The 15,832-nt window shown below is 41.8% G+C and overlaps 1 protein-coding gene across 2 annotated transcripts in view; it reads left to right on the plus strand.

Moving 5' to 3' along the window:
- The first annotated feature begins 549 nt into the window (after nucleotides 1–549).
- GAREM1 (GRB2 associated regulator of MAPK1 subtype 1) overlaps nucleotides 550–15,832 on the plus strand; it is a 236,747-nt gene continuing 221,464 nt past the window's right edge. For both annotated transcript variants that reach the window (XM_070778766.1, XM_070778767.1), the window contains exon 1: nucleotides 550–1,108. In XM_070778766.1, coding sequence (XP_070634867.1) covers nucleotides 988–1,108 — 121 coding nt within the window. In that variant the 5' untranslated portion in view covers nucleotides 550–987. The remainder of the gene's footprint in view (nucleotides 1,109–15,832) is intronic.

Here is a 15,832-nt window from a genome sequence, read left to right on the forward strand (position 1 = left end):
TAATCTTAAAACTTGAGTCTAGACTCAAGGGGGTAACTTCCGGCTGCGTTTCTGGAGAGTTTTAGGGCTCTCGGGGCGGGGTGGCGGGAGGCACGCCAGGGGATGGATGCTTTTCCCAGCGGTGGCACTCTCAAGAGATGGGCACCACACAGATCTCTTGCGCCTATAACAGCAACTCCAGCGCCACGGTGGGGGTGGACCGGAGAGGGAGTTACATCTGCAAGACGAGTGAGATTCCCGAGCTCGCCGTGTTCCTCCGGGGCGCCCTCCGGGCAGGCCCCGGGAAAGCGAAGGAATGCGGGCGCGCGGCGGCGCCGGGCGAGGCTGCAAGGCGCCGGAGCGGTCGGACGGGGGAGCGAGAGCTAAAGCTTGCGGAGCGCGCCCAGACGCCCGCTGGATCCGGGAGCCGCCGCCTAGCCGAGCCAGCCCGGCTGCGGGGGGCGGGGGAGGCCGAGCGGGAGGCGGGGCGGAGCGGGCGGTGCCGGGGAGGCGGAGGCGGGGTCTCTCCGAGCTGCGCAGGCGTTGCTCGCACCTTGTTGATTAGTCAGTGCTGGGAGCGCTGCTATGGCGTTTCTCAGACCCGCGGCTCCTCCTCACACGCTCCAGGCGGAGGGAAGGAGGGGTGAGAGGAGGAGGAGGCGAGCGGGCGGCCGCCGCAGCTGCAGACCCGGGGCCAGAGGAGGAGGCGGAGCGGGAGCCGCTGCAGCCACCCCGGCCGCCGCGGGGCTGCTGCGAGTCCTCTCCGGGCTTGAGGGCACGCGGGGCGCCCCAGCCATGCCCCGCAGCGGCAGCTGAGCCGGCCGCGGGCCCCCTCCGTCCCTCCCTCGCTCCCGGCTGCCGCAGCCGCCGCCGCGCCCCCGGGCTGCCCGCGGCCGGAGTGCCGGGCGCCCCTCGCGCGTCCCAGCTCCGCGAGCGCGAGCAGCGGCGGCCGCCGAGGCGCGGGGTGGTGCCGGCGGCGGGAGCGCGGGGCCGGAGGAGGCGGGGAAGATGGACCCGGCGCCCTCGCTGGGCTGCAGCCTCAAGGATGTGAAGTGGAGCTCGGTGGCCGTTCCGCTCGACCTGCTGGTCAGCACTTACCGACTGCCCCAGATTGCGCGGCTGGACAGCGGTGAGTCCCCGCCCGCGAGCCGCAGTCTTGGCTGGGCTGTGCGCGCCTGTGCCGGGGAGGGTGGGACCCGGTGGGGAGTGGGCTGCCCGCCCCCCCGGCGTTGGACTTGGCCCGAGCGGCTGCCGCAGCCCTGGCGCGTCGCTCTCAACTCCCCCCAGCAGCAGCTAGAGATGTGAAAATCAGAGCCCTTGCAGGATAATTAAAAAGGACGCCAAAAAAAAAAAAAAAATCAACATTAGGGAAACCTCTGCAGATAGTAATCTTGGAGGCGAGCTGTCCCTCCCTACTCGCCTGCAAGAATTACTCAACCTGAGAAACCCTGAAGAGTTAGCTTAGGTAACTTTCTCACAAAATAATTGTGCTTTGGGTGGCATCTTTATTTTGGCAACTCTCCCCCTCCCCTCCCCAAGAAGGAGCAGATTTTAGGGGGAAAGGTCCTGGGTGACCAATGAAAGAGATCACATTTCTCAGAGACCTTTTATTACAGCTTGTCTGTTTTGTTTAAGTCAACTGAAAGTAATTTAGAGCTGTGTAGCAAATGTTTTTAGTAGAGGTGATGGTATGCTTAAGGTTAATTATTAGCTTAGTGCATTTCCAGCCTGGAAAAAAAACTGAAGTCCCGAAAACCTGTATTGACCTGGAACCTGAGCTCAAAACTAAGACATGCTCGTGTTTCCTGAAATTGACAACCAGAGACTAACCCCACGTCTCCCAGCTGTTTGTTCTGCAGGTTGACATCTGCAAACAGGTAGATAGATGTGCATACTGTTAAGATACTTTTCGGTTTGAGAGCTGTGACAGACAAGGTGGCAGTTTAGGTGTGTTTTGCCTTTTGTGTTTTCGTAATAACTTCTGTTGATTTTGGCTTCGTGCGGTTTCAGACTGTTTGCAGAAACAAGCTGGCCTCTGCTATGGGGCTGCTTGAAGCACCTGGGCCCAGGCGGGCAGGCAAGTGTATAAAGCTGTGCTCTCGCCAAATCAGCACTGAGCAGAAAGGTGTCATTTCTGCTCAAAGGACTTGGGTTGCTCCTTTTTCTCTGGAGTCCAGGCATGTGTAACATGAGACGTTGTAAGTGTCTAAAGGCATTTTTGTTCCCTTTCTTCTGAGGAGTTAGATTAGACGTTTGAAGTACTGATGTGAAAAATAAAGGCAGGAGAGTTCAGGATCACTGTAAAACAGTCTCCCCGTGCTTACTAGCTTTGTTTAATTGGTGGTGGTAGTCGTGGGCATTGGGAATAAGCTAAGAGTTCGGAAAGTAGTGATGAAGGGCAGGTGAGTTAGGGACGGTCAGGTGGTATGTTTGAGGCATTTCTGCTTGGAGTGGGAGTGCTTTAAATATGTCTGCAGGTCTGAATCAGAGAGAGAGTGTGTGTGTACTCTGAGTTTCATTTATTCTTACATTGTATGCAGTTGTGTATACTGAAAGGTTATAGAATTCCTCACTTTTTCCTATCTCTCATCTCTGCTCACATCACCAAAACTTACTAGCTAGATGGTGAACATGGATGTGTGTGGTGTAAAAGTCACCCAAAAGTTTCATTAAACAAAATTTTAAGAGGCTGAATGTCAGTTGCAGACATAACTTTCAGCTTTACAATCCACTTTCCTCTCCCTGCCATTCATAAAAAGGATCTGAATCAGCAGTGTACTCATCCCACACTTCTTTTTCAAATTAGGACGTGGGTAGCAAGTCTTAACAGTGTGTCCTTTCAAGCTGTGGAATGGATTTTGATCACTGTGTGTAATTCCAATTCTGTATTGTAAAGTTTCTGTTATTACTGCTTGAGGATCACAGTGGCATATACAAATTTGGAATCATAGCCAAATACTGCTTTATACTTTGGTCCTTTCACTTAATCTCATCTTATTTAAAAAAAAAATTTTTTTTTAAGCTGCATGCTGTTTCATGGGATGATGGCTGTACCATATATCGAGTCCCCTGCTGCTGCTAAGTCGCTTTAGTCGTGTCTGACTCTGTGCAACCCCGTGGACGGCAGCCCACCAGGCTCCCCTGTCCCTGGGATTCTCCAGGCAAGAACACTGGAGTGGGTTGCCATTTCCTTCTCCAATGCATGAAAGTGAAAAGTCAAAGTGGACACCAAAGCTGCTTCATTTTATGAATTTTAAGTTGTGATGTAATGAATACTCTTATACATAGATCTATTTGTTTGGATTAGGATATATTCCTCCCCTGCTGAATAAGCATGTAAATCCTTTTTAAGTCCTTGTTACACATTGCCAAATTGCTTCAGAGACTAAAGGTTATACTCATGCTCAAGCGAGAATCATGGGAGTAGCAGTTTCCCTACAACCTTAAAATAATAAGTATTTTACAAACAACTAGAACCAATAAACTTTGCTAATTTGAAGGGCGGAAAGTGTTAGATTACCAATTAAATTTGGATAGACTTTAAAAGAGTTGGTCATAGATTCCATGTTTATTTTTTTAAATGTGTCACAGCAGTGCGCAGAACACGTTAAGGACATGCTGCCATGCTGTATGTGAAATTTGTGCAGCCCTCATTCCTGTGTATGTCCTTTTGCCAGCTTTAGTGCTGCAGGTACATTTTAGACACACACACACATACATACACCCTATACTTAGACATGAAAGGTATTCATTTTCCAAATCACTTGTTTTCAGAGAGGTTAGAAAGGAATGGAAAAACATGGCAGTAGTTGACATAATGCCAAGAGGAAACTATTGGCTGATTGTAAGCAATCATTTAAAAAAAAAAATCAAACATCTAATTTCAGAACTGTTGATTATTGGATGCCTACTATGTGCTGGTCGGTTTCTAAGTGCTTGATGTATCTTGTCTCAAATCCTTAGCACTCCATTTTAAGGACTTTGGGAACCTGAGGTTTGGAGAAATTGAGCAACATACCTAGTAAATGATGGATTGTGATTTTTAGCCGACTTTCCAACTCTGAAGACAGACCTTTTATCTTAAACTGTACTACCTCCTTATACTAAACAGGAGTAGATTTAGAGTAGATCTAACGTCTGGTCTAAAGAGCCCCACCGTCTCTCTTGAGAGCTAGAGGACCGGAAAGTCAATATTTTTAGAACAGAGTAGACATCGAATTAAGTGCTGGCCTCATCCATCATATTTAGACGATTTTCTGCTTCCCAAAAGAGTGGCTGAAAAGCGGTAAGGGACAGAGAAGAAAGTAAAGAATCAGAGAAAGAAGGCAAAAAGTAGAGTCTGAGGGCCAGGGGTATGTAGAAATGCCTGTTGAGAGCACTTTAGGACGTTTGCCACATTTAACATACTAACTACACAGTAAGAGCTTTCCAGTTCTTTGCCTCCTGCATGTCACTCATGAATTACCAGACACATTCACTGTTCCACGCCCATTGGTGAAATTTGTCATCGTTTAAGATAAATACAAAATTAGTGAGTCTTTTTTGCCTGGGAAGTCCCATGGACAGAGGAGCCTGGCGGGCTATAGTCTGTGGGATCACTAGAGTCGGACATGACTTAGCGACTAAACCACCACCACAGTATGGCCTCATGAGTCTTTCTGGAGACTAAAAGAAAAGTAGAGGTTCTCCTTAAGAAAGACATCTCTTCAGCCAGAATCTCACACCGTTCTGCAACGCAGTTAAAATCAAATATTTAACCTCATCATCAGTCTTGGAAACTGTTGGCTGTAGAACCAGGTTCAACAAATGTCTTTATGACCGAGAGGGTGGAGAGAATAATCCTCACCCATCATCAGCCCGTCCACACTTAGGGCTAGGTAGGTGGGGAAATTTTTCTTTTTTCTCTGTCTCTTCAGTATTTTTTCTTGGAAGGGCTCTGAAGAGCTGTTCTCCAGCCATACTCTTCCAACTTTTTTGCTCTTACAGCACCTGAAAGATTCTGTAAAAGCCTGTACTCTAAGCACATTTCAAGTTAATTGCTAAAACTTTTCATCTTAAATTTAAATAGTTGTAGAGGATGTTATTTTTCATCATACCATCAACGTTGACTTTTCAAGTTATTGCGTTGTTTAAAAAACTCTAGTAGAATCTATATTTGATTCCCTCATAACTTCTCTTATAGCTCAGTTGGTAAAGAATCTGCCTGTAACACAGGACACCCTGGTTCAATTCCTGGGTCCGGAAGATCTCCTGCAGAAGGCATAGGCTACCCACTCCAGTGTTCTTGGGCTTCCCTTGTGGCTCAGCTGGTAAAGAAAGTGAAGTCACTCAGTCGTGTTTGACTCTGTGCTACCCAATGGACTGTAGCCTACCAGGCTCCTCCTTCCATAGGATTTTCCAGGCAAGAGTACCAGAGTGGGTTGCCATTTCCTTTTCCAGGGGATCTTCCCAACCCCGGGATCAAACCCGGGTCTCACGCATTGCAGGCAAACGCTTTACCCTCTGAGCCACCAAATCCATCTGCAACGCGGGAGACCTGAGTTCAATCTCTGGGTTGGGAAGATCTCCTGGGGAAGAGAAAGGCTACCCACTCCAGTATTCTGGCCTGGAGAATTTGGGTTGCAAAGAGTCGGACACGACTGAGTGACTTTCACTTCACTTCATATTTGATTGTCAACGTTATTCATTTTTGAAATGCACGAATAAGTTCTTAACAGTTAAAATTTTTATGTCTTTCCTTTTTTCTCCTTAAATTCATATTTCCATTTCCTTTCTCCTACAGAATTTTACTCCAATGGAAAATAGTTGTTGTTTTTTTTTTTTTTTTCTGTTAGAAGGAAGGGTTTATTACTTGCAGTAAATAAAGAGAACACCAGAAATCTTTCCCAAAGCAGTGTCTTATTGATCACTGCCTTACTTTCTGTACCAAAAAAAGAATATAAATCAAAAACTAGTATTTCGTATTTCATTTGGCCACAGGCCCTTTTTATTTAAATATTTCAGGTTGTTTAAAACAAAGAAGTGGAAATTCCCTGTGTTAGGAAAGGAGATACTCAAATGCTGGAGACTTGCACTCCACAGCAGGGATCAGCATTTTCATTTGTTCTTTTGTTAGTCGCCCCGTTCCCTGGGATCTTTACACCCTGGGGTAATGCAGATTAGAAAGATCTGGTGAAGTTGATCCAGAGGACTGCTTTTGTAAAGTGGGAGAAGGACCTTTGGGAGGGGGAGGTAATAAAGGACAGCTGCCATTCATTGTAGGAGGGATGTTCTTCCATCACAGTTACAGTTTCAGGCAATCAGTTTTTAGACAGGAGAGTATTTGAAAGTTGGGGACTTGGAAATTGACTCACTTCAATGGTGACTCAGACGGTAAAGAATCCACCTGTAATGCAGGAGACCTGGGTTCGATCTCTGGGTTGGGAAGATCCGCTGGAGAAGGGCATGGCAACACACTCCAGTATACTTGCCTGGAGAATCCCATGGACAGAGGAGCCCGGTGGGCTACAGTCCATGGGGTTGCAAAGAGTTGGACATAACTGAGCGACTAAGCACAACACATAGTTGTGATGATGAAGCCCTTGCGAAGTGTTGGCTTTGCTTCAGACACGTACCCTAGTTCAAAGAATGCTGGTCTAGAGCAGGAAAGATGAGTGTATGGTCCTGCTTGCTGAAAGAAAGAAGATTACATAGGCTGCATGAACTGCCAGGGAGAGAGAAATAAAGATGGTAGGCATTGGAGGCAGCTGCGTTGGGTGGATAGCTGCACTTTCTCTCTCTCCACCATGAGGAGGAAGCAGAGTTGATTCCAAACCCCACGTGTGTGGCATGCTGGGGGCTTTGGTATTTGCTTTCTGCGGAGCTCCTTCTCTTAACTGTACCGTTCAAGTGCCTGGAGAGCTGATGGAGCAGAAACAACTGTGGCCACTCAGATGGCCAAGAGGCTCCACGTGGCTGTTGAAAGTGTCACAGGTGTTTTTAGATTCAAGTGTTATCTTTGAAATTTTTAGTAGGCACTCATCAATGCTTTTATTGGATTGAAGATGATTTTCTGAGAATCTGTAGTTGAATAACTGTTAGCAGGAAAGAGGTGCCTAGTATGTTATACACAAGGTAGGTTTTGAAGAAAGTCTCTTGAATATTCTTTTATATACTGTCATTTTCCTCTAGTTATCATGTATTTGAGTTGGCCATGCATAACAGGATCTTGTGGAGGACAGTGGATGGTTATCAACATTTAGACTCGTAAGATGAGATTTGGACATGGCTCCTTATTTTAAACGCTCTTGCTTTTCAAATAAGATGTCGATTTTGAAAGTCTTAAGGGAGTATCCACGTGATAAGAAAAAAAGAATCTTGAGATGCTCAGTTCATCTGTAAAAGGAAAACTGGTTTGATCATTGCGATTGACTGTATCATAGTTTAAAGAGAGTATTTTAGTCTCTTTACCTCATTTGGCTTCCTTATTGAAATACCAAGTTCTAGTCGACCAGCTTGTAAACTCATTTATTTTTGTCTGAGATTCCTGAGGTATCTGTCTTTTCACTAAAAAAGCTCCAGTTCTAGGAAGACTCATAAACTCCTTCTTGTCTTTAGCAGGACTATCAATCTTAAAAAAACCAGCTATTATATGCAACTTGAAAAATAACTCTTTATTGTTTACGTATTATTTTGTCATATTTGATAAAATATAAAATGCTTGCTAAAATATTTTTTAAATCTCATGGGATTAATTCTTCTTTAGATGACATTTCCACATGAAGTTGTTTCCCCACATCTCAAACCTCCACCCCTATTCCCAGTTTCATAAGAACATTTACCCAAATTTCATTAAAAGGATAAAAAATTTAATAAATTATCATGATTTCCCAGCTCCTAGCACACTTCCTGGTATGTAGGAGGCATTCAGTAAGAATTTAATAAATGAATGAATACATCTCAATGTTAAAATTTTTAAGGTCCAAAGTAGATTACTAAAGGTGTCTATGGCCTCTGCAAGTCTAACATAATTTAACTTTTGATTCAGTTGAGATACACAGACTAAGGTGGTAGGTCCTAAAGTTAGCAGTAGGAAAAATAGAGACTGGTAAGATCATGATGAAATAATGATTCTTAGGTTCATTAGTTATCCATCTTTAAATAAATTATTTCTAGCAATTAAAACTCATTTTTTAAAGGCCTTTTTTTTCTCTTTGCTTTCTTACTCGTTCTTTCATTCTGAAATTCAGATGCCTTCTTCACATGTTACATGTAGTATGTCATTAAATTTTTAGCCTTCTGTCACCTAGAATGCCATACATCTTTGGAGCTAGTCAACTGTTACAATAAGAAAGAACCTGATTGGATAGCCAGCTCACCATTTAACTATCCATTGTTTCATCTTTTCAGAGCATCAGGGGTTTTACTTCTAAGCAAAGCAAGCCGCTTCGTTTAAGTAGTGTTGCAAAACTACTACTGCTAATTTGGTACAGTTGTTGTTTTCCTAGAATAGCCCCAAGATTGACTTGAAACCATAGTCTCTTAATCCCAGACAGTGAGTTTCCTTTTATGCCATTGCAGGAGTATTACATAGTGGTAGGAGGAGGAGGAAAACCCAGTTTTCCTGAGCCCTTTTCTAGCTCTGTGGATGAATTACTTTATACTATAAGGCAAGTCATTTTAATTGATTCTGCTAATTCTTAAACCTACTTTGAAATAAATATTTAAATATCATTTGAGCTTTGATGGCTTAATGGTTGTTTAATGAATATCAAGTTATTGAATTTAAAATGCAATGTGAAGTCATAGTTATGAAGCTGTTATTTAGGTTAATATGTAACATGTACAGTAAGTTATTATGATTAGGTCTGATTATAGCTTAGAGAGGAATAGAATTGTGAGCAGAGCTTATGTGTGTATCCTTGTGAAGATTTTTGAATAGGCTGTGTTCTGTTGTTTTTTTCCATTCAGTAAAGAAAAATTTCCTCGGTAAGTTCCCCTCCCCCCCCAAAGTGATAGTTTTCTCAGTAATAGATGTTAAGATGTTAGAAATGAAACTTTGCTCTTGATAATTAGTTCAAATTGACAGTATTTTCCTCCTAGCAGGAAACTAGATTCAAATACCTAAAAGTAACTGGAAAAGGGTAAATATTTACTTTGCTATTTTTAAACATATCTGTTATCTTGTAGGTAATTAGGAAGCACTGGTTGTAAGAGACTTTGTCATCCATTCAAAAAAAGGTTAATGAAATGCCAGAGGAAACTCGCTTGAATAACTCCAGGACATTCATCCAAGCAGATGCCACTCTCTTCCTTGAGTGGGCAAGTAAGGGATGGCTAGAATCAAAGACCTAATATCTATTTTATTGTCATTCCTGATCCTCTGTAGCTTATCTTATGAAACCTTCACTTTGTTTCAGGTTAACATATAAAGTAATAAGGAATCCATTTTTACCTTGGATCACTGACTCATAAAATCAATCAAGCACCAGACCCAAGTTAAAAATAATTTAATTAGTTATGCCTAAAGAGAGAGAGCACGCTCATGAAGGTTCAGATTACTTAAAAATAAATAACATAAAGCTTTATTAAGATATTCTACTTTTATTTTTTCCTGTTTATTTTGGTCCACTCTTTGGTCTGTTAAGAGGAAGGGAGCCACGGAGAATAGACATGATCAAGAGAAAAATTTTCAGAAGCTTATCATGGCTAGGTACATCACTTTAGGTTCATTTTAACTGTATGTAACAGGACCAAAAAAAATAATAATAGCAATAATGGCTTATCCAACATGGAGATTTCTTTCTTTCTCAAATAACAAAAGTCTGAAGAAACATGGCCCAGAATGACAGGGCAGAATGACAAGAACCCAGGCTTCTCATGGCTTTCTGCTCTGTCATCCTCAGTAGGTAGTTTTCACTTCATGGTTCTCAGTGGCTGCTGGAGCTCTAGCCATCATGTCTGCATCCCAGATAGAAGGAAGGGCCCAAGGGTATGTCTCACCATCGATCCTGCACCGCCTTGCACTCACATCTCATTGGTCAGGACTTACATACTGCTATGTGGGCAGGAAGGCGAGTGGAATCTTAATTGGGCACAGTGCAGGAAAGGGGGTCATTGAATATTGGGAGTTACCCGTCAGCCTCTGCCTTTTAGATTTTTGCCTTGATGCCTTGCATTTTCTTTTTTCTTCTACCCAGAACTTACTAAAACAGTCATGCCTTGGGCCCCAGTTCCTAGACATTTCCTTGTTTGGGTTCTTCTGCAGTTTAGAGAGTAGGAACTTCTTGCCCCAACTTTTCTCTCTTCATCCTTCAGCTAAAACCTTAAAGCGGCTCTGTATAAGAGGCTCTTTATTAGAGGTTGGAAGTACTTTTTCAGTAAGCAGGAGAAGTTGTATACTCTTAAGACATTGTTGGAAGGCACTCTCGCATTCTTTTTTGGTTTGCCTACTTTTCAGATTTTGCCCTTGACCTGATGCACACAATGGGGATAGTTGTCCAATTTTTTAAACTATTTCTTTTGCCAGAGAGGCTTAGTGGTTGGTTTTTTGTTTTTTTTTTTTTAAACATACTTACTATTCCCCACCGTCACCCCCAATATCATTATTATAGAGAGTTTTACTATGGAAACATAGACAGAAAATGACAGAAATGAATATCAATGTTAATTCCAGAGGTTATATAATTGTTATGTAACCATTATTAACATTTTCCTATTATGCAGGCATGCCGCGTACATGGAGAATGTATATAAAGTGAGACTAAACTGTATATGTGCTTGGTTGCTAAGTCGTGTCTGATTCTTTGTAACCCCATGGACTGTATAGCCTGTCAGCCTCTTCTGTCCATGGGATTTCCCAGCAAGAATACTCTAGTGGGTTGTCATTTCATCCTCCAGGGGATCTTCCTGACCCAGGAATGGAACTTGAGTCTCCTGCGACTCTTGCCTTGGTGGGAGGGTTGTTTACCACTGAGCCACCCGGGAAGCCCTAAACTGTATATGAAAATGAAAGTGTTATTCTTTCAGTCATGTCTGATTCTTTGTGACCCCATGAACTGTAGCCTTCCTGGTTCCTCTGTCCATGGGATTCTCCAGGCAAGAATACTGGAGTGGGTTGCCATTCCCTTCTCCAGCGGATCTTCCCATCCCAGGGAGCGAACCTGGGTCCCCTGCATTTCAGGCAGATTCTTTACTGTCTGAGCCGCCAGGGAAGCCCAAATTGTATATAAAACTTAAAATTTTACATTATATCGTGAGCATTTTCCTTCATTATTAATCTTCTTTGAAAATAAAATTGTCATGACCGAATGCAATTCTGTTATTACCAATTAACCATTATTTATTTGACCATTTTCTGCTTGCTAGACATTCAGTTGTTTTGAGTGTCATTTTTTGAGGCTATCTTTATACTTAAATTTGTCTGTTTTGTATATCATTCATTATTTGAGGTTCCTGGAAGTGGGATTAAAAAAAAATTTTTTTTTTTTAGGTTGTTGATGTGTATTGCTAATTGTAGCCAGGAAAGTTTGCACCATTAGCAGTTAATGAATATCAGTGTGCATCATTGAATATCAGAGTTTTTTTTTCAGTCTTTGCTAATTTAGGTGATCTAAAAATTGGTACTTTTTCTAATTTGCATCACTTTGAAGGCTACTAGAATAAATTCAATGATTGTTTCATATTGTGAATTTTATAAGTTAGTTATTCAGTTGTTTTCGGTAGAATTTTTTTTTCCTCCAAAGCTCCTGTAATAAAAATGAAATCCTAGTGTCCTTTATTCTTGTTTTTTTTTTTATAGGATGTTTATAATAATCTCTAGGCTTCATGGGGGTTTAATCACTTTATAAACTTTTGTTCCATTTTTCTCTGGTTAACGTTCATAAATAGGCATTACCTGTTTCTGAAATTGAATAATTATGGTTAACTTACTTTTCTTCATCAAGTTGGATATTGGATTTAAATGTTACGTTCAGTATTGCATTGTGGTCAGTCAATAATCTCATGAAAATCTTGGTAAAAACCATATTGTGTGTTAGCAATTATAATTGTACAATATTTAAGTTCAAGTCATGGATAGTTCCTCGTTGGTACGTCACTGTTGACAAATTCCTGTACATTGCCTAAAACTAAGCTGCCAAGCTATGTTCATCACTATTTGATTTTAAAGACTAAGAATGAATGGATACGTTTATGAAAATGTCATTATTTTTATATGTAATCTATAATGAACCCTGAAGTGCTGCATTTAGGGCAATTAGAGTTTCTGTTCCATTTCCTATTCTTTCTTTTTGTAAGAGTTAGGTTTCAGCAACTTGAGAGCCTGTTGAAGCTTAGAATCTGAGTATGAATGCAGGAGAATAAATGCTAGAGATTCACAGATAACTTCAAGACCAGGAGGGAAGCAAATGTGATAGTTTGAATGTCATTTCATTTCCTCTGCTGAATATCTGTGCAAGTGTCGACGTCAGTGTAATGGTTAAGAAGAAGGGAACCAGAGATAAGAGGAGGAAAGCTGGGTTTAATTCTCTCTATGTATAGGCAGTGATTGATGGGGGAATCAAAAATGTTTTCTGTTGCCAGCTTGACACCTGAGGACTCTATAAATAGTTGTCTTTATCAGAAGGTTGAGGTGGCAGTTGCTGAAAGCACAGTACAAGATGACTTTAAGAGAATCTTTTAGCATCAGAGAAGAACCCTCAAGCCAACTTCACAGAGGATCAGGGAATTCTGAAATTGTTCTTGCCCTCCCTCCAGTTTGCTGTCTTCTTGACTCAGCTGGGAAGATTTCAATCTGAGCAGGTTGTTCACAGTTTGAGTACAATCAATGTCAGAGGAGTTTCATGCTAATAAGTGGAGACTAGACAGGGAAGGAAGAAGGGAAATATATGAACTAAGTTATAAACATCATTTACAGTCTGTCTAGTTTTTTAAATTGTCACAATGAAATAGAATTTCATTTCTCCCAATTATAAACATCATGCATTCACTATTAAGAATTTGAATACATGGAAATATGTAAAAACTTAAGGTTATCTGAGGTCCCACCACCCTGAGATAACTGTGATTGTCCTTTCATGCATCCCCTATTCTCTTCTCTCCCACACTCTTATAATTTTAGAGAAATGAGACATTTTAGCTACCACTTTTTTTGTTTCTCCCTTCACGTCAACCCTCATGCCTCCAATCCAGTCCTGTCTACCCACACAATCCACTTTAATAATGCAGGAGTTTGCTTCATATTTCCTCCCTACTCGTATAATCCTGCATTGATATTAGATATGTAGTCCACCCCTAGTATCTTTGGGGAATTGATTCCAGAATTCCTGCAGTTACCAAAATCCATCGATGCTGAAGTCTGTATAGTAAACTGGCCATAGTACAGTGACCCTCAGTACCCATGGACTCTACACCCACAGATCCAACCAACCTTCATACAAAGACATATACTGAAATAGGATTCTGTCCTTGCTTTGTGAAAATGGGATTGTATTTTATCTATTAATACTTGTATATTATACATACTTCTTGACTTCCTGTTTATGTCACTCTTGAGAATTTTTCTAAATCATCTGGTATAAAACAAATTCATTCCTTTTTAACAGCTGCATAATATTCCATGATGCAGATCTACTCATTCTTCTGTTGATTGATGTCCAACTTATTTCTAGTTATTGGCCTCTGTTAGTTATACTTCACTAAACCTGTGGTATTGGAGAAGACTCTTGAGAGTCCCTTGGACTACAAGGAGATCCAACCAGTCCATTCTGAGGGAGATCAGCCCTGGGATTTCTTTGGAAGGAATGATGCTAAAGCTGAAACTCCAGTACTTTGGCCACCTCATGCAAAGAGCTGACTCATTGGAAAAGACTCTGATGCTGGGAGGGATTGGGGGCAGGAGGAGAAGGGGACGACAGAGGATGAGATGGCTGGATGGCATCACTGACTCGATGGACGTGAGGCTGGGTGAACTCCGGGAGTTGGTGACGGACAGGGAGGCCTGGCGTGCTGTGATTCATGGGGTCGCAAAGAGTCGGACACGACTGAGTGACTGATCTGATCTGAAACCTCCACAAGGCTTCCCTTGTGGCTCAGGCGGTAAAGCGTCTGCCTACAATGCGGGAGACCTGGGTTCTATCCCTGGGTTGGGAAGTTCCCCTGGAGAAGAAAAGGGCAACCCACTCCAGTATTCTTGCCTGGAAAATCCCATGGATGGAGGAGCCCAGTAGGCTACAGTCCACAGGGTCACAAAGAGTTGGACACGACTGAGCCACTTCACTTCACTTCAAACCTCCATGTATGTAATGTCATTCATTTGTTCATTATTTCTATAAAATTCTGTGGTTTCTATCACACACCTTGTACTTGTCCCCCAAAACATCTTTGATGACTGTCTTCCTGATTCTCTTAATCTCACATGCAAGGACGAAAATTAAATCTTTTTAGAAGAAACAATTTAGGGAAAGTAGGTGTTCTATCCCAGTGCATGCATGGTAAGTCGCTTCAGTTGTGTCTGACTCTTTGCGACCTCATGGACTGTAACGAGGCCCTCCAGGCTCTTCTGTCCATGGGATTTCCCAGGCAAGAATACTGGAGTGGGTTGCCATTTCCTCCTCCAGGGGTCTTGCTGACCCAGGGGTCAAACCTGCATCTCCTGCATTGGCAGGTGGATTCTTTATCACTGAGCCACCTGGGAACCCTCTGTCCCAATATCAAAACCCAATTCACAGAAGTGGAACTGATTTAATAGAAGTTGCTGAAATGCTGTCTGAAAAGTCAGAAACAATACTCATTTCCATTATTGATGTATGAAAATACCATTTCTCCAAATCTGTGACAACCATTAGATACAAAGTGTACAAGCAGCATTTGCCAGCCTAATGGATACAAAATAAGATCTTTGCTATGTTAAGTTGCATTTCTCTGACCGTTAGTGGTTTTTGTGCTCTTTTTATGTATCTGTTTATCACTTAGACATACTCTTCTGCAAATTGAAATAATTTTTACTAGTTTTTCTGTTGCATATTCTTGGCAATTTCTAGATGCCGTTTGTGTATTATAGAGATATTTTTTATTTACATTTACTGAATCTGTTGACTTTGTTTATATTATATATATATATCCATTCAAGAGCTTAAATTTTTTATTTAGACCAGTCTCCTTTTCCTGTGTTTTCACTCTTGGCTGAGAAAGTGACTCCTGGATTGTATATGCATTTTCTTAGATATTCTAGGAAGATTTTTTAATTTTACGTCTTTAGTCTGTCTGGAATTAATTTTTGCATATGACATAAGATTTTTATTTTCTTCCAGACTGTTGTTGTGCCAGTCCATTTATTCAGAAGTAGGCTTACTAAATTGAACTATCTTTGTCAAATTTGTTTTGTTCTTTAACAGTAGAAAATCCACACTTCAACCATACTTGTCTTTCAGGGATTGCCTTGGGATGTGATGGAAAAACATATATGGTTACCGAAATCTGAAAACAATCCCTCTATTCCCCGAAGAAAAGGAGTTTGGCTAGATCTGCCCCTAACCTTGCTTTACTCTTTCTTTCCAATAGCTGTGGGAGGCCTGAGATTTGTTTTTCTAAAGAAAATTTTAATTCATTTGAAAGTCAGTGCTACCCTGGTGAGTCTGGGAAATGATAGTAACTTGTTAAATGCCTTCTGAAAGCACAGACCAGATGCTTTGGCAATAAGTTTTCTCCAGGGAAGAATTTGTTTTAAAATGATACTTTACTAAGCTGCTGTGTGTGTGTGTGTGTGTGTGTGTGTGTGTGTGTAAAAGAGTTTGCACCTTTTCAAAATTTCAGAAGAATTTGCAAGTTGAGCTCAGCTTGTTTTTTTAAACTACTTAATTGAAAGTATATTGAT

Source organism: Bos indicus, chromosome 24 (genome assembly GCF_029378745.1).
Source record: "Bos indicus isolate NIAB-ARS_2022 breed Sahiwal x Tharparkar chromosome 24, NIAB-ARS_B.indTharparkar_mat_pri_1.0, whole genome shotgun sequence".
NCBI classification, from domain to species: Eukaryota; Metazoa; Chordata; class Mammalia; order Artiodactyla; family Bovidae; genus Bos; species Bos indicus.